General features: G+C 38.2%; 2 protein-coding genes across 2 annotated transcripts; one reads left to right on the plus strand and one right to left on the minus strand.

Moving 5' to 3' along the window:
• The first annotated feature begins 699 nt into the window (after window positions 1-699).
• Window positions 700-11,918, plus strand: plg (plasminogen). Its single transcript, XM_041975311.1, has 19 exons — window positions 700-827; window positions 3,533-3,668; window positions 3,739-3,845; window positions 4,175-4,289; window positions 4,383-4,522; window positions 4,705-4,825; window positions 4,923-5,041; window positions 5,660-5,822; window positions 6,083-6,207; window positions 6,514-6,673; window positions 8,010-8,188; window positions 8,266-8,414; window positions 8,495-8,588; window positions 9,472-9,586; window positions 9,717-9,791; window positions 9,886-10,026; window positions 10,241-10,347; window positions 10,860-11,005; window positions 11,671-11,918. Exons 1-19 carry the CDS (start codon window positions 779-781, stop codon window positions 11,830-11,832), a joined length of 2,403 nt encoding a protein of 800 aa, XP_041831245.1. The 5' UTR covers window positions 700-778; the 3' UTR covers window positions 11,833-11,918.
• Window positions 10,709-24,081, minus strand: LOC121633374 (solute carrier family 22 member 2-like). The gene is made up of 12 exons (XM_041975314.1): window positions 23,623-24,081; window positions 21,042-21,089; window positions 20,744-20,847; window positions 20,465-20,619; window positions 18,766-18,934; window positions 17,823-17,937; window positions 16,328-16,428; window positions 16,025-16,239; window positions 15,842-15,950; window positions 15,578-15,690; window positions 12,552-12,651; window positions 10,709-12,230 (listed from the first exon to the last, which is right to left on the minus strand). Exons 1-12 carry the CDS (start codon window positions 23,974-23,976, stop codon window positions 12,164-12,166), a joined length of 1,650 nt encoding a protein of 549 aa, XP_041831248.1. The 5' UTR covers window positions 23,977-24,081; the 3' UTR covers window positions 10,709-12,163.

A 24,081-nucleotide genomic window follows, 5' to 3' on the forward strand; every position in this document is an offset into this window, starting at 1 on the left:
GAAATATTCCAGTTGAAAATCTTTCTTCATTACATAGTGGAATGTGTGGAGAACAAAATAACATAAACATGATCAAAACGTGTTCCTGTTGTTAACTCAACAGTTTAAAGTAGATTATTTTGTAATCGCGTGTTTGCAGTAGAGGACATTGATCCCTTTTGGCAAAAGATTAACTATGGATATTGATCTTGTTTCATTAAGGGCAAATACTACTCATCAATAGTAAATTTAGTTTTGAATTTTGCATCATTTATACACTTTAAAAAACATCTAAAACAATGCTCCCTCCACAGTCCAGTTCTTATTAGTGAACAAAATGTTTACCACCGCTCAGGATTCCTACACACACACCCAGAGAATTAGCACGTCGATACAAAAGGTCACATGATGTAGAAAGAGGGTCAAAGCACAAGAGAAGTTTCCTAAATCTTGCTAAACAAATTGAATGGATTGAATAAAATTCTGTTGGTGTTTGTTAGCACATTCAGAGACTTCCTGCCTTGCAACTGATGGTGTTTCATATCTGAAACAAGGTCAGAACTGAACAGCATGAATAAAGTACAGTGATGTTGTTGTTATGCAAAACTTTAGCCTGTTCCTAAATCTCCCATAAACAAGGATTTTGACCCGTTGCTACTTTGCTGTCCTTGTCAGGCCAATGATTGACTAATAACTGGGCTGTCCTGTGTGCCCTCATGACATGCTAAAAAGAACCCAAAAGTATATGGGAATGGATTTCTGTGTGAGTTGGTTGTGAGCTGCTAGCGTAAGAGACAACATGGGCCTGTATGAAGCAGCTTTCCTCCTGGGAGCCCTCATCAGCACTGGTGAGATACAATGACAGATGAGTGATTATAATTATTTCTGTAATTATGTTCTTGCTATTAAATTAAGGAAAATGTAGAGATTAGTCTAATTGCCAAAGCGCTTTATAATCTGTTTATGCTTTTTTACTAATTAATCAAGTCATACTATATTAAGATAAAGGTCTTCATTCATCTAAAAATGAGTTTAAACTGTTTCAGGTGAAACAGATTCTTGTTCCCCAGAGTCTTCATTTATTTTACAGCTTTTGTCTTTAGATGGTAAAAAACTAAAATGAAAGCATGGATTATGACAAACCAGTGCAATGACACAAACATCATCAGGTTCAGGACACGCAGATCAGTTTGTCTGAACAAACTGCAAATAATCCCCCTTCAACCTTTACTGCCTGGACAAAATCCACTTTACCTGCTTGGCCAGAAGTTCTAATGCCCCCATTTTACTGCAAAAACTCAGCTTTCAAAAACAGCTTGAGTTTCTCTTGTTTTAAGATATTTTCTCTCAAAGTGAGAAAGAAACATTGAAAGAAGCATTTACAGGATGGTTTGGAGGTTTTAACTTAATAAAGGACGTGAAATTAAAGTTTCACTACTTGTTTTGATAAAATTCTCAATTATCTGGATATTTTTCTTATTTCAGGAAATCATTGGATTATTAGGGGCTTGAAACAAGTTTTACAGTTAAAATCAGGGGTGAAAGGCACAAAGTGATCTCAGATAGTGTTTTAGTGAAACCATGTGCATTAATATGCATGTAAAATAATTAATTTTATGATGCACTAGCTAAGTAAGAAATAAAATCTAAGACATTCATGCTGAATATACCACTCTCTAAACACGATCATGGTCTTTTTTGCTGAATTTAAGATAAGATTTGGTTAGATAAATAATTCTTGCAGTGTGCACATCTCTCCAGTCAAAGGTTTCATCACCTGTTCCTTACAAGGGTCCTGGAAGTTGTTTGGCCATAAAAAATTAGCTTGCTGGCTGGACAGCATCAAGCTGTGGAGGTCAGGCCATTGCAAAGGAACCATGTTGGAGATGAGTCTTTTAAGTAGCTACAGAGAATGTGAAGTTAGCACATTTAATTTTGGATAAATGGGTTTGTTTATGCCCAATATAGTCAAACTCCAGCAAACACTAATGCTATCGTAGGTTTTTTACTAAGTAAATTCCAAGATTAGATGACAGAAAATATTATTAAAGAAATAAAAAGAATATATAAATTAGAATTAGAATATAGATATAGAAAATAGGAGGAATTTAGCAACTTGTAACCCCAGTTGACTCTTTCATGTCACACTTTAATAAATTGTTGGCGAGCTTCCTCATGTTTGTAACTTAAACTCACACAAGATGCATCCACTTGGTCCAAAAACATAATTATTTGAATCTCAGCAGAAGTTGTGCATCAGGGTCAGTAACCCAGTCCAGATCTGCTCTGTGGTGAGCAAGAACGATTATGTGATCTATTTTCTCAGCCTTTTCCATCTTCACCTTTTCTCTTCTCCTCCTAATTTGGCCATTTGAAAATTTTATCCAAACTGAACCAGAGCTGCCTGCATTAAAACGGGCTGGCACAGGAAACAGAAAGATAAATCATCCAAAACACTCATATTTTTTGTGACAGTGGCTGGTCAAATATTGCTTAAAGACTCAGGTTAAGCAATATTTGACCAGGTTTAACCTGAGTCTTTGTGGAATTTTGATGGTTTGTGAAAAATATCTTTGTAGTCTACAATCTGATATGCTTTAGATCTAAAATATTTCACTTTAAACAAAACTAAGTTAGTGTTCTTCTAGTCATCCAGATATAAACTATTCTTAATGCTTTACTTCATAACACCCTCATTATAAACTAGACTAGTGCACTAGCCGAGTTTCTTGCTAGAAAACGAAGCCGGATCTGATTTGAACTTTGAATGCAAACATTTAATGGTGCGAAAATCTCCTTTGTCTTGTTGTGCTTGTTGAAACGTGGTAGCAACGTGGTAACCATAGCAGAACATTTCTACAGCACAAAATCCATTAAACACATACCAAACATGAGCAAAATGAAGGAAAAAGCTAAAAATCAACATGTAAATAAGATCTGATATATAAGGTGTGAGACCACAAAATTAAAATAAATGAATGAACAAATAATAGAAGGTGCCTGTATTTTTATATGTGTTTACCAGTATGTGGTAATGAAAGTTTCATTTTATTTTTTGATCATTTCCTTAACAATAAACTTTAACTATCAACTGATTGTATCATAATATGATAGTTACTTGATCTTTACGACCCTTAATGACTGTAATTAACACAATTATTACTTTGTTCTTTTGTTTTTAATAAGAATAACAGTAATAATAATAATAATAATAATAATAATAATGTATTTTATTTAAAATCCTCTTTCAACAAACTTAAAATATAAGAAAAAAATGGAGGGCAGTGCAGATGGACTTAAAGTGAGTGGGCGAAATTAAACAGATGAGTGTTGAGTCTGGATTTGAAGATGAGCAGAGAGTCAATATTTCACGTGTCGGCTGGTAAGGACTTCCATAGTTTGGGAGCAGAGCTCAGATCCTTCTTAGCAGTTTTAATTCAGATCATAAAATTTTACACTCAGATTTGAGCCTGTTTGCCTTACATTAATGCATCAAACTACCGTTAAATTTCTTGTATATTTGCATGTAAATTAATTTTCTTTCTTTTTCCAGTCAGTGGGTCTGAGGTGGAAGGCTACACCAAAACAGAAGGTGCATGGGTGCTCTCACTGAACAAAAGACAGTATACAGTAAACACTGTGGCTGAGTGTGTGGCCAAATGTAATGCTGAAACATCTTTCACATGCAAGTAAGTTCACTTGTCAAACACATCTTCTTCAGTCCATGCATCAAAGCCTAACATGTCTTCTTTTCCTAAGGTCTTTTGCATATGTGCAGAAGGATCAAGAGTGCTGGACAGCAGCATCAAACTCCAAAACAGAGCTTGTCCTGCGTAGAAGCAGCTCAGCTTTATATGAAAAAAATGGCAAGTCCCTTTTTTTTTTTCTTTTTAAAGAAGTGGAAAGGAATTGAATACTCTTGTTGTCTATGTTGTCCTGTCCTCTCACATGTTTACAAATCAAATTCAACATAGTACTTATGAGTTGTTTTTATGACATTGTGGTTAATATTTAGCCTGAGTGATCTGTACCGTACTTACTCCATAAGAGGCCTGAATTTTGGACTGTGTCTGCAAACACTGCAGAGATGAACTGCAAGTTAAACACATCTGTTCTAGTTTGGGGGCTAAAACAAAAATAATATGTAACTAGATAACAAATAACTTGAAAATGGCTGTTTTTTTTTCTTGTGTAGAATATCTGTTGGAGTGCGTAAATGGCATAGGAACAGATTACAGAGGAACAAAGACCAGAACAAAATCAGGAAAACTGTGTCAGAGATGGGAAGCAAAAACACCACACCGGCCCAAGTATGTACACTCATATTAGTCATTTAATTGCAAACATCCCTTCATGTCTTTTTATTTCTGGATGTAATTTTTTTTCCCTTCTGTTTGCTGCAGCATTACACCCCAATCCCACCCCCGAGCAGACCTAGAGTCTAATTTCTGTAGAAACCCTGATTCGGACAGGGGTGGACCCTGGTGTTACACCACTGACCCTGACACCCGCTGGGAGCACTGCAATGTATCCAACTGTAAAGGTGAGAGTCACGTCTGCTTAATAACCTTTTACATTTATGAAAGTCCTGATATGTTAATCAAAACTGTGAATATTTAATACAAGCAAACAAAAAAAAGTGCATTCTAAGTGATTAATGTAAGATTTGAATTGTTCTTTATTAAATAGTCAAGCATTATTACACATCTGTTTGTGCCTTTATAGAGGAGTGCATACATTGCAGCGGTGAGGACTACAGAGGAAAAACCTCCACCACTGAAAGTGGTTACATCTGCCAACGCTGGGACTCCCAGAAACCTCACAACCATGGCTACAACCCCAGCGCGTAAGAGAGCAGCACTAAATTTACTAGATCAACTACGCTTAACTAGCTTTCTAGAAGTTCAAATAAATCTTAAGTTGCCTCTGTTGACGCTTTCCAGTCTCCCAGACAAATATCTTGAGGAGAACTACTGCAGAAACCCAGATGGAGATCCCAGGCCATGGTGCTTCACCACCAGCCCATCCAAACGATGGGAATTCTGCGCCATTCCCCGCTGTAGTGAGTCTTCACATTCACATGTTTTTCCTCTCATTTCATTGCTGTAAATTTTTTATTGCTGGTCAGAGTTTTGTAACTTTGAGTCACACACAGAATCTGAATTCTATGTACTAATATTCAAATCAGTTTAACTTCCTCCTCTAACAGATCATCAAACTGGAAACCAAATTCTAATCACAAAATGTAATATAATTATGTCGTGCTTAGTTTAGAATGACAGTTTTCTCCTGTGGTGCCTTCGGAAAAGAGCACCTGTATTTTTAGCAGCTACCTCTTCAAGAAGCAATTTACGATGAACGGATTTTAACTTAGTGGCTACTTCTGACTTTACCACGAGATGTCAGTAGAGCATACACACAACATCCTAAATTAGCAGGAAGTGGTCTAAAGATTAAAAGAAATAAAAGCAAACTTACCCCGATTTAAATATTTGATTACAACTTGAACGCAAAGTTTAACAAAAGAAATTGTTAAAGACACAAAATGGCCACTATGTGTATACAAATATTTAAACAACAGGTGTGAGAAATGAAAACGAAACTGGTCAAAAGAAGCTTAAATAAATGCATAATTAAATTGTTCTTATGCTGAGTTCTGCAACTTGTCGTTTCTTCTCAGCATCTGAGCCTCCCACCATCATCCCGGAGCTGACCTGTGTCACGGGCGAAGGGCAAACATACCGCGGCACAATGGCTGTAACCGAGAGTGGAAAAACGTGCCAGACCTGGTCGGCTCAGACGCCACATAAACACAGCCGGACCCCAGAAAACTACCCCTGCAAGTAAGAGTTGCACCAACTGATGAGGACACAGAAACACAGGAATAAGAAACATATCAAAAGCATATGTTTGGGAGTGGTAGGAGCAAGTTATTCAAAATTTGACAGAGTGAGGCCTCTGTCAAATTTTGCCTGGAGCCCCATGAGGCCCTAGAATCACCTCTGGTGTGACTACCAGAAAAAAAGAAGAAGCTTATTTTTTTTAAATTGTTTCCCCAAGATATGGCATCAAATTTGGTTTTGTCTTTGTTGTTTTTTATCAGAAGTCTTGATAGTAACTACTGCCGTAACCCCGACAATGAGAGGATGCCGTGGTGTTATACCACTGACCCAGACACCCGGTGGGAGTACTGCAGCGTGCCACGCTGTGGAGACACTCCTGATCTAGGTATGAGAAATTAAAGTAAAATTTAACATGCACATAAATCCCCAGACAAAGCGATCATACGTAACCAGTAAATGAAAAACTATAATTCAGTGTTTATGGAGTGAGTATATCAAATTAAATCAAATCCAACCTTATTTATAAAGCCCTTTTCATGCACAAGAGCAGAACAAAGTGCTTTACATGATAAAAACTACAGTTAATGCATCATAAAAACACAAGCAGACACACACCTAAAGTTTATGAAGCTCTATGTTCTCCTGTTTCATAAACCATCACATATTGATTTTCATTTCTCTCTCTTTGTAGGTGAAGGTGTGATCCCCCCTGAGGGTGAAGACTGCTATGAAGGGAACGGGGCTAATTATCGGGGAATAACATCAGAGACCATCAGTGGGAAAAAATGCCAAATGTGGACTTCCATGACTCCTCACAGACATAACAAAACCCCACGAGAGTTCCCCGCAGCGTGAGCATCAACACTTTTTAATTAATAGATTCGATGTTTAGCAGAATTTTTATAGGTGGCCGAGCAGGTTATTGTTTTTCTTTTCAAAGTAAAAACCAATTATATAGCCAGAAAACAGTGATTTTACTTATGGGTTCATAATCACTTATTGACTTGTGCTGTCTCTTTTATCAATTAGTCCATCATCTTTTATCTGTTACAGCACCTTTTGAAGAAAACTGAATTTAGTACAAAATGTTTAGATAATGCCAATGTAAAAACCAATTAAAACAAAACTAACCAAAAATAACAAATACCACCCTGTTCCAGTCCCTTCAAATGTACTTAAAGAGCTGTATTCTGTATTTTGAGCAACATTTAAAGAGTAATAAGGTTGAAAAACTGAGAAAAGGCTATAGCATTTGCTGGAAAAGAAGTCCCAGATACTGGTCTGAGGAAAAACACGACAGGCAGTTAACCTTGACGAAAGTTCCCTGTACAGCAGGACAGCATGAGATACATGCAGTACACAAGATCCTTGCACACACTAGGAAACACCAATCCTAACACGTAGCATACAAAATGGCCGAGAGAAAGTCAGCTAAAAGACCCTACCAAGCATTGGCATCCAAATCAAACACAGTCCAAACCTTAAGCAATTCTATGGAAATGTAACATAAACATGAGAACAGTCCTGTCCACCTCAAAGCTTCTGCTAATTTCTCCACTTTAAGCAAACCACACAAACAAGGTGCCATAAGAAAGCAGAGACTCTGCTAATTACAAAGATGTCTGTCCCAGCACTGTGGAGTTTGTGAAAACACTTAAAATACTTTGCCAAGTACTGTGAAGTCCTGACATTTATGTCTAATCAGAAGTGTTTCAATCTTATTCTCCTAAACTTTTGGACCTGAAGAATGTAGAATATATATTCTAATAACCTCAGGTTAAAGTCAATATAGGAACAACACATGTTTTTAGTCCAACTAAAAGGCAGTTTGGTTATAACATGGTTAATTTTCAGAATGAGCTGGACTTCATTGGTTCGGATTAGAGGTCAGTTTTCTTTAAACACAATGTTTGATGGGATTGAGGGTCACATGTAGCCATAGTAACCAGCTTTGACTTATAATAGAGCACTTCTCTTTTGTAAACAAATTCTTAATCTTTGGTCATTTACATTTTTGTGAGTGTGATAATATGAGATAATGGGATGAGAACTTTCAAAGGGGTCGGCTTAATTGCTTTTTCCTAGTTATTACTAAGCCGAGTACTTCTCTTAGTTTAATTCAAAGAGTAAAACATCAAACTTTGGTCAGTGCATTGCTGATATCCTCTATCTTATCTTTTTCAACAGGGACCTGAGGAGAAATCTATGCAGGAACCCTGACGGAGACCGAGCACCCTGGTGTTACACCACAGACCCTAAGGTCCGCTGGGAGTACTGCAACCTGGAGAAATGCTCCCAAAAGCTCCCAGGAGCACCAGCCATCCCTGTTCCTGAACCTCAGGCCACTAGTGGCCCAGAAGAGAGAGGTACAGTATTTTTTAAAATATGATTATCATAATTTAAACTCCTGTCATTTTCTATCTGGCCTCTGCTGATTTTTTAGACTGCAAGACTGGAAATGGAGAAACGTACAGAGGTCCAACCTCCATGACGGTTTCGGGTGTGACTTGCCAGGCATGGAGTGCTCAGAGTCCTCATGCACACAGCAGCTTCACACCACAGACCCACCCTACCAAGGGTCTGGAAGGCAATGTAAGTGTATGTTTGTGTGTTCATATGTGATATTTCTTTTCTTTGCTTTATTAATTTTCTTTTTCCTACATCCCAATCAGAGCTGCAGAAACCCAGACAACGATGGGAACGGACCATGGTGCTACACTACTGACAGGAACAAGAAGTGGGACTACTGCCAGATCCCCGACTGTGGTATGTAAACATTGTTTTATGGCACAGTGTCAAAAGCCCTGAATTGTTGTTAATCTGCTGTTGTATATTCTTTATGTAAAAACAGGGCCCTCATCTATTAACCATGCTCATGCATAGACTGGTGCATATTTTGTGCACAAGAACTTTTCAATGCAATGTGTGGAAATGATCCTTATTATAAGGACTTGTTGTAACGGTTGTGTGTAAATGCACAGCTCTGACCATGCTTTCAGAATCTAGTGATCAAACAGGAAAGTTGTAAAAAGCTTTGCTGGTGCCACAGTACTCTCAAGATCCAAACACATTATTTATCTGGCCAAAATAATAATCATCCATTCAGTAATTTTGTTTACTCTGAAATGAGCATAAAGCCTCATTTGTGTCAAAACTTTAGACACAGTGGTTTCTGTTCACCAGTGTGAAAAGGAGAAAATTCCTCTCCATCACTGAGCTAGATTATGACATTCATGTTGGATGCAAACTTTTCTCTTGGCACAAAATATATTTGTTCCCCTAAATCAACACCAAACGGAATCAAATGTTATAGACCTGCATCTGCAATGATGCTGACAACGTATAGCCCAGGGGTAGCCAACGTTGGTCCTCGAGGGCCCCAATCCAGCAGGTTTTCCAGGTGTCCGTGCTCCAACACACCTGACTTAAACTAACGAGTCATTGTGGAGATCCTTGTAGGCTGTTGGATCCATTTAATTTGAGTCTACATTTCATATCCATTGTGATGGATATGAATAATTATTAGACAAATTTGTTAAATTAGCCACTGAAGTGCCACCCCTTTGGCTCTGCTAAGATCCTAATAACAGCCCGCAATTTTTCTTTGTTCTCTAATGTGAAAATTAATGACAGTAAACTTTATTTGTAGCTGGATTGGATTGTGGAACACCGGTTATCAAACCAAAACGCTGTTTTGGACGTATTGTTGGCGGTTGTGCTTCTAAACCTCACTCCTGGCCCTGGCAAATCAGTCTCCGGACCAAGTGAGTAGAATGCTGCTGAAATGTGATTATTGTAAATAATTTTTTGTCTTTGTTGTCCAGTGTTGTTGCATAGTGGTGCTAAAAACATCACCTCATCTGTGTGGTTCATTCTGTCTTTCTCTTCCACCAGTACTGGAATCCATTTCTGTGGAGGAACTCTGATTGATCCTGAGTGGGTCCTCACTGCTGCACACTGCCTGGAGAGGTCAGATCATGTCAGCCATAAATGGCATTTAACAAATAAACCCTATAAAATGCAAACACTGGTGTGTATGTTTATAAATGCTGTGCTGCTGTAGGTCCAAGCGTCCTTCAGCATATCAGGTCGTCATGGGTATCCACACTGAAGCAGCCAATGAGCTATCAAAACAAGAGAGGCAGCTGGAGAAACTGGTGTTAGGACCCAATGGAGCCGATATCGCTCTGCTCAAACTACAGAGGTGAGTAAAACTGAGTAAAACTAAAAATTTATATGTAAGTAAAACTTACATATAAATTTTCCATTTAATTGCATTACCAGTCAAAACAGTGGATGTAGACGTGCATACTCATGCATAAACATGGTCAATTCCAAACTATGTTTGGAATAATTAACAAATAGAAAAAAATGTGTTTATGGGGGAAAAAATGGGTTTACCTGCTGTGTGTTTTCAGACCTGCTCTAATTAATGACAAAGTGCTGCCTGCTTGCCTACCAGAGAAGGACTACATTGTGCCCAGTAGAACTGAGTGTTACGTTACCGGATGGGGTGAGACTCAAGGTAGGTCACATGAATGTCTCTGCTCTCAATTTCTGAGGACTAATTTCAGTTTTAGAGTTAAAGTTTTTTCACACATGGTTCAAGGCAAACAATAAATTACCGTTTTTTTTGTACATATATATCTTTATTGATTGTGTGGAGCGCTAAGAGAAACAAAGAATATTCCACAGGTTCAGATAAATAAAATTACTTTCATTGTTTGAAGTTAAAATGTAACAGATGCAGTTAAAAATAATATATGATTGATGGCAATCTTCAACATCATGAGCTTGAAAGGTTCAACGCTGAGCCGATAGAGAAAAAGCACCAGCACTGAGAGTGCACACAATTCACTGAGTACATTAACCCTTTGATGCATGACTTCTTTCAAATAAATACCATCCTAACTCATGCATACACAAAAAATAGCCTATAAGTAAAGTGGACACTATGTATGATAGAACAGTGCACTGTAACTGTGATACTCATCTTAAAATGCAGAGTATAAGAGGATAACTGCAGGTGTGTTGCAGGCACAGGGGGTGAAGGTGTCCTGAAGGAAGCTGGCTTCCCTGTGATTGAGAATAAGGTCTGTAATCGTCCATCGTACCTGAACGGCAGAGTCAAAGATCATGAAATGTGTGCTGGAAATATCGAAGGAGGAACTGACAGCTGCCAGGTAAAGACAACTTTAAATATACTGTTGGTGTCTGACTTAGTGTTGGTGTCAGAGCTGTATTGTGCCAAATCTCTTTGCACCCTTGACTTGTAGTCCATATGTAATTACCCCAAAGTCATGAATGGTGGAAGAGGCTCCAAATGTACTTTTACTTTCTGTTAATGTTCATTTACAGCATGAATGAAAAGCATACTGTAGATCAGCATACATATGCGGCTGGTTTTACCTGCTATCCTCACATACTCAGTTCATGTAAAGGTTTTCTGGTTTCAGTTCTTAGCTGAGAGGTTAATAAGAAAAAAGTCTCCTAATGTAGATATTTGCTTTCTATTAAGCAGCCCCTTCCAGAGAACAAAAAACTTGAGGGCTGCGTTGCATGCAAACATCGGTAGATGCTTTCTTTCAAATAACATATAAATGTCATCTTTGACATCACAACACATGTTCCTCAGGTTTTTGTAAATGTTTTTCTTCCTCTAAGCACCTACTTTTATTAAACAAACCAACTGACTGACAAAGAAACTACCTAGAGGAGAAGTTTTCCTTTTTGAAGTGTCATTTTAATCAGTATTATCATGACTTTATGTCCTACACAGCTCTTATTATCCTATTTTTCACTAAATGAGAGAGTGGATTTGTAAAATATGTCTGTATTCTCCCTGCAGGGCGACAGCGGAGGTCCTTTGGTTTGTTATTCACAGAACAGGTACATCCTGCAGGGCGTGACATCGTGGGGTTTGGGATGCGCCAATGCCATGAAACCTGGCGTCTACGCTCGAGTCTCAAAGTTTGTGGACTGGATCGCTGAAACCATGAAAGCCAACTAAAAGCTATCCACCATCAAATTTGTTGTGCTATTTGGGGATGTCTAAATGTATGTGTGCCATTTGTGATTAAAGTTACTGTTACTTGATACCTGTCAGGTGGGTTTTTTTTTTTGTTTGTTTGTTTTTTGTTTTTTTTTTCTTTTGAGAAAATTTCTTCATACAGAACAAATACCTGGTTTTAGGTTTAGGTTTTTAAGTTTAGGCTGTAAAAGCAAAAATGTATTTTAATTGAAAGGATATGGGGCACTCATCATTTACAGAAAATGTACTTAAAAAAAAGACAGTCTTCTTATTTTTGTTGGTTGAAATAAAAGAGTCATCCAGTTGTCTTTTAGTCTTCCAATAAAAAAGATTTTGTAAGTTTCTTCATTTGTTGGTTGTCCTCTGCATTCTTTTTTCTGAGGAAAAAGATATATAAAGTAAATAATGTATAAAATTATTTCTTGATTTGCACCACACATACCATGCAAGTTGTTTATATAATTATATTTACATTTTCCAAACCTGTCAAAATAATTGTAAATCAGCATAATTTAAGGAAACTGACTGAAATCTTGATTGATATAAAACCATTAATATAAACATGCTATATGTAAGGAGTAAAAGAAAAAGCTAATACATAGAAGTAAAATACTTTAGATTGTATCATAGCATATTCTTAAATACCACCTCAAAGTACAATCTAAGAAATGGATCTGAAAAGTTTAGAAAAATCGCACCGATCAGGGAACTCGATGTCTTCGATGGTCTCTGGGAGAGAAACTCCTCTAGTTTCAGGCAGCAGAAGCACCAAACCTCCGGCTATAAGGGCCACGACTCCTGTTTCATTAAGCAACATGAACATTAGCACATGTACTCATTTACACACAAACTTAAATGCATAAATAAATACATGATAACTCTGTTAGACATAAATATATAGAGTTGTATTTTTAGACACATGTACACATGTTTAGATATACACACATACATATATATGTATATATTTCCCCACAGTTATAAATGCATTTGTTTGTATAGACCAGGGGTAGGGTTTAAGTCAGGTGTGTTGGGGCACGGAAATCTGGAAAACCTGCCGGATTGGTGCCCTCAAGGACCAACGTTGGCTACCCCTGGTATAGACACACAAATGCATACATGTATGTATGTGAATATGAGTGTATACATGTTGGTGTGCCATAAGAGGTGAACCACTATGGACCCCTAAGCAAGACACTTAACCCCCAACTGCTCCCCGAGCGTTTAAACATGGCAGCCCACTGCTCTCTAGTGAATCCAGAAATCATGAATTTCCCAAATTATCATTATCATTAATATCATTATAAATTATTATCTATTTTTATGATTATCCATCAAACCATTTTCTATACCTCTTAATCCAATTCAGGGTCACAGGGAAGCTGGAGCTTAGCTAAAGATGGGATTTGATACCCGGATCCACTCTGGAACAAGTTCTAAATTTTCCAAAGCACCAGAATCATGCATTGCTGTGCTTATCAGTGCCGACAGGTGCTGGCCAGCTCACTGACTACAAATAAACAGACGTGTGCTCCTGTTTGTTGCCGGAAGAGGCGATCCAGAGCATGAATTCATTTCATTGAATAACATGACAATGGCACAAGCTCTAATGTCTGTAATTGAAGAACCAATAATAGACCTATATCTTTGCACGGAGGAGTACGCAGCCTAATCACTACTCTGCTCTGTATGTAAGTGGATTGCATCAGTGGTTCCCAGCCTGGGATCTGGGTACCCCAAAGGGGACACCTAAAGAATACAGGGGGTCCCCGAAGCTTTGAACATTCAGAGCTATTGGGATTAATGTCCACACATTGTCCCTATTTTAAGAACAAAAAGTAAAGCTAAGTGTTGGTAATTAAACTTTGGCTTTAACAAGGACAGGACTCAGCCAGAACACATTATTTATGGTGAGAATCTCACTTTTCAAAGCATAAAACCAAGCGTTGAGCAGCAAGTCCATGGCTTTTTAGTATATCCATGAAGGCCGTCCCGAAGATATTATTTATCTGAGTAATTTTCTTCACATCATTTGTAGAGTTGACAAAGATTCTAAAATAAAGTTTACTCTTTTAGATATTCAATAGTCAGACAGTAAATCTGAGTTGTAGATACTTGCTTCTTCTTTTGCATTATTAAAAAAGTTGGGTCAGGACTTGATAAGGGAATCGATAAAGAACCGAATCAAAAGCAAGAATTGATAATGGCATTAAAATCAATAGAATTTTATAATTTCCCATCCATAAGCCTATCCCAGCAGTTAGCAGGTGATAAGCTGGGTGCACCCTGGACAGGTTGTTAGTCCATCACAGGGCACAGAGAGACTTATGCTCAATCACACTCCTAGGGAGGATTTAGAGTGACCAGTTAACCTAACATGCATGTCTTTGGATGGTGGGAGGAAGCCAGAGTACCAACACATTCATGGGGAGAACATGGAAAAAAGTTAAGGATATTCAACCTTTGTGTAAAATTTATGGAAAATGTAAAAACGTTCATGCTACACTGAAACATTCATATCATGAATGTATGGCATATAAGTAGAATCATGTAATGGTAATAACTTCATCTCAAAAACATTTTATTGAAACAAAATCTAACAGTGGTAGGTTTACCATACATGTCCATGTCTCAATAACTTGTCACGTGATATGTGCGGTCTTGGCCTGATGATGTCTAAATGTGAACAGTATGATGGAGAGGACTGTTTAGATACAAGCTGTCCTTGAACCAGAACATTTAGAGCAGGGGTGTCCAGCTCCGGTCCTTGGTCTTTCTGCAGGTTTTCCATGTCTCCCTGCTCCAACACATCTGACTCAAATGAATAAGTTATTGTGTAGAACTTGTTAGGCTGTTGGATCCATTTAATTTGTGTCAGGTGTGTTGGAGCAGGGATACATTGAAAACCTGCAGGACTATGGCCTGACTTTGGACACCCCTGATTCAGAGGTTGATTCATGTTTTAGAAAACTCTTTCGTGTTTTTTTTTTTTTTTTTTGTGGTTAATCATCATATAAGAGAACAGCAGTTGCAAAGGACCTGAGATTCCAGAATTAAAGATGGCTGCGCCCAGTACAACCTGTAATCCATTTTTGTCCATTTTAAAAATGTTTCCAATATATTTTGTAACCACTAAGTTTCAATTCAATTGAGCTTTTATTTCTGTAGTGCCAATTCACCACAACGTCATCTCAGTGCACTTTACAGACAAATCAATTAGAGCCAATCCATTGTCATCAAATCGGTATTAATATAGGCCAATTCATAATAAATAATTGCCTATGGCTTAGGCGGAAGGAAGAAGACATTGGAGGATGAGAGGAAAAGAGAAAAATGGAGAGAGCAAAAGATAAGACAAGAGTCAAGACAAGACTTTCTTTTACTGGCTGGAGAGCTCTTACAGTGCAAGTATGATGCAAATATGGATGTTGAATCAGCCGTTGATAGAGGGTGTGTTACTGAGAAAATTATTCTTTAAAATGGATTTCATAAATGATTAAACACATGCATATATATATTTCTACTTCATATGGACATTTATTACACAAATGGAAATTTCATACACACATGTATAGAGAAGGAGAGACGAGAGAGAGATAGCTAGATAGCAACATCAGTGCTGCCATAACTGAATGTTGCCAAACAGATTGTGGTTGTCTTGTTTTAATCAGTACAATAGTAAAGTAAGTATCAATGCAGGAGCCTGTCAACAAAAACGGAAACCTACCAAAAATAATGATTGGCAGCTCCAGCCAAATGGCAGCCAGTCTGTAGAGCAGAAACGGAGACACTATGCCTCCAACATCACAGAGGGTGGAACAAACCGACACTCCCAGGTTCCTGTATCCAGTCAAAACCGTTTAAGTTAAAGCTGACCCAACACTGTGATACAGTATATTAAGTATATTATTAAGGACAGCTGCTGCTGATTAGCTATAATCATAAATAATGAAGATTAGCTAAACAAATTCTTAAATATTTCATTAATTACCTCACAAATGTTGGATAGAGCTCAGTATTCACAAATACCACCATCTCAAAGGCCATAGTAATCCCCATCCGGCCGATACAGGCCACTGTTGTCTTTAACCAGTACGTGCCTGATGCACACAGTGAAATGTAGGTTATAATGGTAATATCACTGTGCCAAGTCTTTCCTGTGATGAAGACTTACTGTCGGGGATGAAGGCAATAATGATGCAGGAAGCTCCAGCGACAATGTTGGCTGTAGCGAATGGGAGACGCCGGCCGATGCGCTCAATAGTGACAAGGATGAGAAAAGCAGCAGGAAACTCCACCAAACCAGAAATGAGGAAGTCAACGTAAATATTTCCTCCTGCTATCCCCACCCTCATGATGAGGCCCTGATACACCACAGCACTGGTGAACCTGTGGAGCACAAACACTCAAGATTCAATGGGTTCAACGTGTAGGTGCTGGCTTGACCTACAAATATGCTATTTTAGATGAGTTTCACCAGTTAAACATGAGGATGAGAGTGCGTTTTCTCATATTTGGAGTTCTGATCAAATCCAACAAAGAGGCAGATGTGGACTCAACTTCGTCATCCGTTAGTCTCTGCAGGGAGAAAAAATTAGAGATTGTGATGTTGAAGGTACAGTGTGTAAGAATTATTGACATCTAATGGTAAAGATAGGCATAGAAAGTTGTGAATGGATCAGTGGCCAAAATTCTTCCAGACCTACAGATGTTTTTATCTGTGAGTAGATCAGTGGCCTCAAGTGCAAATGCCTGAACTACAGGTAATTACTTCAAAAGTGTGTACATGTGAACTGTCTTCTTTTATGGCTCATTACTTATCCCAAATGGTGCCCTTGCAATTATCAAATTCAGCTGGTACACTTTTCAAACTCAGAGGGTTCTCACTTCACACTTAGAGTTGTTTGTCCCTTCAGAGACACCGTAGTAAAAATGGTGGCACAAATAGGGCAGCTGCCATGTATGTGGACCCACTGCAAGTAGATATAAATGGCTCATTCTAAGAGAATAAAAGCATAACAGTTATTTTAGTAAAGTGATTAGATAGCAATTGAAACACAGTTTTTAATGATATATTACATTTTTCTCTTAATGACTTTTGATTTTGTTACGCGCTGCACTTTTAAGGATTCTTTGGACAAACTATCTGGGGTTCCTAGCATGCATTTATTTGTATTTTGCTTTACTTAAATCCCATTGAAATACCAAAACCAGCAATTAATTAATTTTAAAACAAGTAGGGAGCTGATTCTTGAGAGCGTTTGACGAAAGGCTATGCAAGTGTTTAGGGTGTGTTGAGCGGTTGGAAACAACTTTATAGCAGCACATTACTGCCACCAACCGGTGTCTGAAACTGACGTTGGATCGTGGGCGTGAACTCAGCACTGCCCTCTAGTGGAGGAATTGACTCAGCAACCATGGCAACTAAAAAGACCCATGAAAGTATGAGGATGGCAAAATATCTCAATGTTTGAAATGAGCATCCCAGTTTATGTATGTAGGAGAGTATAAATGGGCCTTTAGTCAATTATTTTCATTTGGCCTTTAATGGAAATTTTATATATAAAAGTTGCTACTTTTTGAAACGTTTTGAAGAATTTAATTCAAGTATAAAAACTTTTAGCAAAACTTGCTAAAATTTCTAAACTAAACATTTCTGTATATGGAGAGTCATATTTATATATTATTTTTAATAAATCCTGCTGCTTTGGTTCTCATAAGGTTTACAAGACTTCACCTAGCCAAAGATAAAAGAGTTAGTGAGATCTAGACAGAGTATATATATATATATCAATCACTACCACTTCCACAGTTGATGTGGTTACTTTGGGCATACACGGCGCCATCCTCTGCAAGAAGGGCCCTTTAGGGACAGAGTGGGAGGGATCTGCAAAGTGTTTTTATATTAAAATTCTGTAATCAAGTCTAGCATTTAATGAAGATTGCTTTAAGTGAACTAATATATGGTCTACTTCAAAACAGCTGGAGATTTCCATCTTGTTCTCTTTGGCCATAGCTTCCATGATCTTCTTAGCTTTGGCAGAACGGTTCTGAGAGATAAGCCATCTTGGAGACTCTGGGATGAGCCTGGTGAAACAACAGCCGGGTAGAAACCAAATGGATTTAAATCGTTAGTGAGACAATAATCTCAGCAGCTTCACAAACACAATCATCCAGGACAGATGTAAACAATCATATGTATATTGGCAGCAGTAAAAATAAAATAAATAAATAAATAAAACCAACTTTTTTAAACAAGATTAGGATTTGCATCATTCCAAACAATAAAACTAAGAATGTTCAAGATAGAATTAATAAATTCATATTGTGTTTTACTCATATGAATAACCAAACAGTAGACATTGCAAGTCTCATCCACCCATCCATTTTCTATGCTGCTTGCCAGTTCCATAAGCTCAAATACAGCCCTATAACATCAGAGATGCAGATAGCGAGCTGGACAGTCCCTTTCTTCTTTAGATTTGATGGCACATATTTGAAAATTTCCAAAATTAGTTAAATTGTCATTCAGCTGACCACAGAACAGTTGTGTTGACCTATTGCTCCTTCTTTCCAAATGATCCAGAGCAGCTTATTTATTGACTTGTAAAACTTTGAAGATCTCATGCACCTCTGACACTGTGACCAGATTAAGATTTACTTGATACAAAACTATCATCAAACCAATCCATAAGGTAGTTTTCATAGTTTTCAGCCAGTTTGATGTTGATTGAAACTCTTCAGCATCTCAGGCTTAAAGGTTTTTTTGTGCATCTTTGACAGTGCATGGGGGGGGTGCTGATGTATATATATATATATATATATATATATATATATATATATTTCTTTTTTTTCTTCTTTTTTTCACAATAAATAACTACATAAACAGGGCATGTAAATTTGGCTGTTTCTCACCAGTGGTAGGATAGGAAAAGGACATAGGGTGCAGTTGTGACAATTTGGAGCCAGCGCCAGTCTGTGATGTAGTAGGCGAGCAGAGGGAGGATGAGGAGCCCAATACTGAAGAACATCTGGTACAAGATGCCTACGGTGCGTCTGTATTTCACTCCAACGATTTCAGTGACTGTCAAATAACAGAAAAATGTATTAAAGTGCAGATTTCACTATGAAAACTATATAGAAGCCAGAATGGGCGTCCATCAAGGCTGTGTTTTAGGGCACTTAACACTGACCTATAAATCATTTAAGTAAGATACACAACTCAAGAGGTGAATAAGCATCACCTCTACACATATTTACTACACAATTCAACAAGCTCAGTTTTTTTTTATTGGTATCTTTAGGCAGTTTGTTACAAGCAGCTTGTCACAAGCTTGTCACGGTCTAACATATCTTTATTTCTGCATCAGCAAGGTGATTTCTAAAGAACCACTTGCTGAAATCTTGGCCTCTCTCAGCATGGTGTATAGTGTGTCCTTTCGACATCAACAGATATATCTGGGCCTTCAGACGATGCATCTACTGTTTACTGAAGCCAAATCAGAAATGGTCTCCATGGAAGGGTAGCTGTCAAGAAGCCATTCTTCATGGGTAGGAAAGTTTGAGGTTGGTCAAATGACTCAAAAACTGGACTGAAAATCAGTGGTAACAGGTGAAGTGATGAATCCCCCCCAGAGCCCGGACCACAACGTAACTGAAGCAGTGTGGGATCATCTTAAAGGTCCCATATTATAAATTTTTTTCAACAATTTCATATGGGTGTCAGAGGTCCAACAGCATTGTTTTCAAAGTGTATTACTTTAAATTCAACCTTGGTCCTTAATTTCAGCCATTCCAAAAGCAGCTCTAGTGAGCTCTAATGAGAACGGACTGTCTCTGAGTCTTTAAATGTTCATGAGTGGTGCCTGTCCATGCCCACTCTACGCCCCTCTTTGGGAGAGGATCTGGCCTTCGCTGTGGCCCGCTCTGGGATTTTCTAGGGCAGGCTCAGATGGCCTGGGGGTCGGATCAATGACTACCAGGGGCAGTGGGTTTTTTTTCTCTTCGTGAGGTCACAAAGGAAAAGATATCAGACTCACCCGTTTGAGCACATATTTACTAAAAAGTGGAGCAAGCAAGTGAGAGAGGAGAGAGAATTTTCTCATTTTTGGCCTCATATGCAGACTATGAGGACACATATGACTGTTAAAAAAAAACCTTTAGAAAGTGAATTTTGCATAATATGGAACATTTAATAAAAAACAGAAAACAAAGGCAGCCAACATCCAAAGAAGAGCTTTGATATGTACACTAAGAAACCTGGAGAACTATTCCTGAGGACTAAATAAAGAAACTGCAGGAAATGTGTCCAAGAGGGTTTAGACTGTGATGAAGTATAAAGGAGTTCATAACAAATTTTGACTTTCAAGTTGTACGACTCTGTTTTTGCCTTACATTATCTCTTATCACCAATGTGCTTTAAACCAGAAACAGCTGGTGGATCAATTCTTCTTTCTTTCCATTCCCCCTAATGTGCATCAAGTCTTCTTACAAACAGGCAAAAATCACTTTGAGCTGTTTTTTTTTTTATTAGTGGAATATTTTCATATTCATGCCTTCTGAATGCATATAGCAGCAATGGAAACCAGATTCAGAAGACCACCATTATTCTTACGTAGCACATATGTGGCCATCCAGCCTCCTTTGACACTGAAGCCGAGGATGACCCTGAGCACCAGGATGGAGATGTAGTTTGGAACCACAGCCAACACGATTCCTGCTACCACATTAATGAAGTTGGACACGAGGAAGCTCATTTTCCTGCCAAACCTGCAGAAAAAAAGAGAGAAAAAAAAAACACACCACAACTAAGATTTGTTAAGTAAATGTTGCTAGATCAGAAGTGGAGGCATTAAAGGCTAATTTGTCACTGATAAAAATGTGACAGACTCACCTGTCAGCAAAGTATCCAAAGGCAAAGCTGCCGATGAGGAAGCCCACATTGAGGGTGGACTGGTACATATCAACCAACCACCCATCTGAACACACCACGTTGAACTGAGAAGACAAAACAAGGGTCTTACATAAAGTCTACATGGTTGTATCAGCAGTCAGAAGGTGGATCAACTGTTTTCTTGATTAAGTACACTTTAATTAAACATCTGAACTGGGAATTCTTAGCAAAAAGCAACCAACAGAAATTTTATAAAATCTAAAGCAGTTGACTTTCATAGTCAAATGTCTCCCCTCACCTCTGTGACAAACGACTTCCTGCCTTCATAGTGATACTCCCAGCCATCCTCAAAGACAAAAACAAAACTACAAATTCAGTAGACATAGTTAAAGCATGCCTCAAAGCCTTTCAGCTGCCTTCTTTAGTCATTCTCTATATCTGATGTGTTGGATTGTTACACTCTTCATCTCCCATGGCCTTGCAGCTGCATTCACAGTCTTGTGGTGGTGCATGGGCGTCATTGTTTTAATTATCTTGAATGGTTGTGGAGGAGGCATGCCTTGTGAGGCCTGCAGAATGCATCACATTTTACTCAATGCAAATGATTTAGACACACCCCATAAAGGAATCTGGCATAAAGAAGCAGATAAATATGCAAGTTAGCTTGTAATCCCTTGATGGAGATCAACAACAATAAAATGGCAATGTACAGATTAATGGTAAAAACATGAGGCTGACATAAACCAGCATCACTGTTCAGGTTTGCACACAAAAGACCCTTTGATTAAAAGTTTTAAGCCCTTAAAAATGTGTGTACACTACTGCTTGCAAAGTCCATACCTTTAAAAAAAAGAATGAAAGCCTCTTTTTTCCTCTTTCACATTGAGGTTTTCATTGATTTTTAAGAGAAGGCTGCAACTTTATGTAACTTCATGGCCACAGCAGGAAGAACGAATAAGAAAAACAAACGCGTCAATACCAGATTCTCTTTCATTCCAACATCAACACAATCCAAAGAGACACCTTTGAACTTACCCTTTCGATCTTACTAAAAGAATCTAACATTGTCATCTGTGCCTTTGCAGTTATTATCTACCCAAGGTTTGAATGTTGTGGTTTGATTTATTTTTCATTGCTTTAAAGGCCTGAAAAGAAATTTTCTCCAAGAGCTTTTAGGCTCCTACATGAACACTTTGGTGTTTATGCTTTTGTGGTTCTCACTGGTTTGAAGTGGGCAAAGCTTAGAGTTAAAAAAAAGAAATTGTTGAAAAGTATTAAATCATTATTTAGCAGAGTTGAGGAGTTTGAGAAGTTTATCTCTGTTGTAGAGCCGATGTCAATCATTTGCTATAAAAAAGTGCTGAAAGACTCACTGTGAACTGTTAAAGTGTCACTGTGTAGCGCTGAAGATGATGTATTTTCAGAATTGTGATGTATAATTCACAGATTTGGAAAGGAAGGCCTAGTAGGGCGTTATTTGGTTGGTTACAGTCTGCAACTCTGCCACTAGATGTCCCAAAATCCAACATACTTCTCCTTCATAAGCTTCAAATTATAATATCAAATGCTGCACTTTTCAACTTTGTTTAATCAGACAAATTCTTGGAAACCTTTTCAATACCACAAGTAATGAATGAAAAATAAGAAACCATTTTAAAATGATGAGTTTCTCAGGTGTTGTCTTGGTAAACTGAACAGTTTAGCCTAAAATTTTGTGAACCACTCACAATATTCCTTATAGTTTTATTAATAAAATTCTGTTCTATAGAGCATGACTTCACAGGAAGTCATAGAAAGTGACATTGTCACAGAGGTTCAAAAGGCTTCTATCTTGAGACTGAGCCGACCATGACAGGCCCTTAATGTGGTGATTGTCCATCCAGACCTCGATTCCCCCGGCTGCATGGCATGGAGCATTGTCCTGCTGGAAATGCTAATCCTCTGAGATGGGGAGCAGAAGTCTTAGCAGAGGGAAGTTAATGAAGTTTTTCTAGGATAACCCTGAATGTGGCTTTATTAAAGCATTACAAAGACACATCTGCCTGAATTCAGCCTTGCTGAAACACTCCAGATCATCACTGATCCTCCTCCATAACAGTAGGCATGAGACAGTGTGGGTTGTAGGTCTCTCCAGATCTCTGTCCAGCCAGAAGACGACTAGCTGAAAACTGGACTCAGAGATGCCCTTACTCTAGTCTTCTATAGACCAGATCATGTGATCTTTTTCTAACCTCAGCCTGACTCTACTTTTTACTGACGAAGTTTATTCTGGCTTTACACGATTACAGGCTTGTAGGAACCTGTTTCCAACTTTTCTTGCCATGCATTGGCAGTGCTAAATTGTTTCCACCCTCTCAGACCGTAGGTTAGTTGTCCTCAGAGTAGAACGAGATTTGTCTGTGTAGGAATTTAATTGTTGGTAGTATTACTCACTTAATCAGAGATGCTGATTTAAAAATATATTGCAGTGGTATCCTTTTTTTCCAGAGTTGTATACAATAACCTTCTAACAAAAACACAATATAATACAATATAATACAATATAATATAATATAATATAACATAATATAATAAAATATAATAATTTTATCTCTATCCACCAATAGATAACACTTGGATAAGGTTTGGTTTTTTACATGCGTGTACATTTATAATGCTTGCAACAGTGCCATACAATACCATTTCTAAAGCACTTTAAAAAAAAAAACAACATAAGCTCTGACCAAAGTGTTGTGTACTGAATGTAAAATAGAGAAAAGAAAAAAAAAAAAACACCACAAATGAAGATCAGGAAAAAAAATACAAATAAAGATTAAATCAAACAATGAAACAGCTATCAATCACTACAGTAACAACTAAGAAGAGACGCTGGGGCTGACCTTGCATGCTGTCATTGAAAATTCACTCAGGTTCAGCTGCTGTGTGCCACAGGTCAGCCCAGTGTTGTTCCAGTCCACCTCGTACTGCTCACAGCTGCTGTACTGCTGCACTCCAGAGCTGTTGTCCACAGGCACCGTCAAGCTTCGACTTTCTGCCAGGCTCCAGCCACACGCCTGCCTCCTCTCCACCACCGCCGGGTCCCGACACCAGTGATCCGGGGTGAAACCCTGGAAGACGATGCCAACATACACGCCTGCAAAAGGCAACGACAAGAAACAGAGCAGGGCGAAGATTCGCTTCTGACAGTGGCCGAAAGAACCGGCCTCTTCCAGCAGGTCATCAAAGGTTGCCATCAATACAGTGAAGTGTAAGAAAAATAAGCCTGATGTTGTTCTGCTCAGCACACTGCACAGCTGATCACTGTGAAGGTTTGCCCTCAGAGATTCTGAGACTTTATG

This window comes from Melanotaenia boesemani, chromosome 22 (assembly GCF_017639745.1).
Source record: "Melanotaenia boesemani isolate fMelBoe1 chromosome 22, fMelBoe1.pri, whole genome shotgun sequence".
Taxonomy (NCBI): Eukaryota; Metazoa; Chordata; class Actinopteri; order Atheriniformes; family Melanotaeniidae; genus Melanotaenia; species Melanotaenia boesemani.

What these genes read in the sequence shown, in the direction of transcription:
- plg (XM_041975311.1), top strand. Translation starts at nt 779, where the DNA reads ATGGGCCTGTATGAAGCAGCTTTCCTCCTGGGAGCCCTCATCAGCACT. An exon ending in GAAACATCTTTCACATGCAA is followed by an intron (nt 3,669 to 3,738) that starts GTAAGTTCACTT and finishes TCTTTTCCTAAG; the next exon opens with GTCTTTTGCATATGTGCAGA. An exon ending in TAGTGGCCCAGAAGAGAGAG is followed by an intron (nt 8,189 to 8,265) that starts GTACAGTATTTT and finishes CTGATTTTTTAG; the next exon opens with ACTGCAAGACTGGAAATGGA.
- LOC121633374 (XM_041975314.1), bottom strand. Translation starts at nt 23,976, where the DNA reads ATGGCAACCTTTGATGACCTGCTGGAAGAGGCCGGTTCTTTCGGCCAC. An exon ending in GATGGCCACATATGTGCTAC is followed by an intron (nt 18,935 to 20,464) that starts GTAAGAATAATG and finishes GTTATTTGACAG; the next exon opens with TCACTGAAATCGTTGGAGTG. An exon ending in CTCATCCTCATGTTTAACTG is followed by an intron (nt 16,240 to 16,327) that starts GTGAAACTCATC and finishes TGTGCTCCACAG; the next exon opens with GTTCACCAGTGCTGTGGTGT.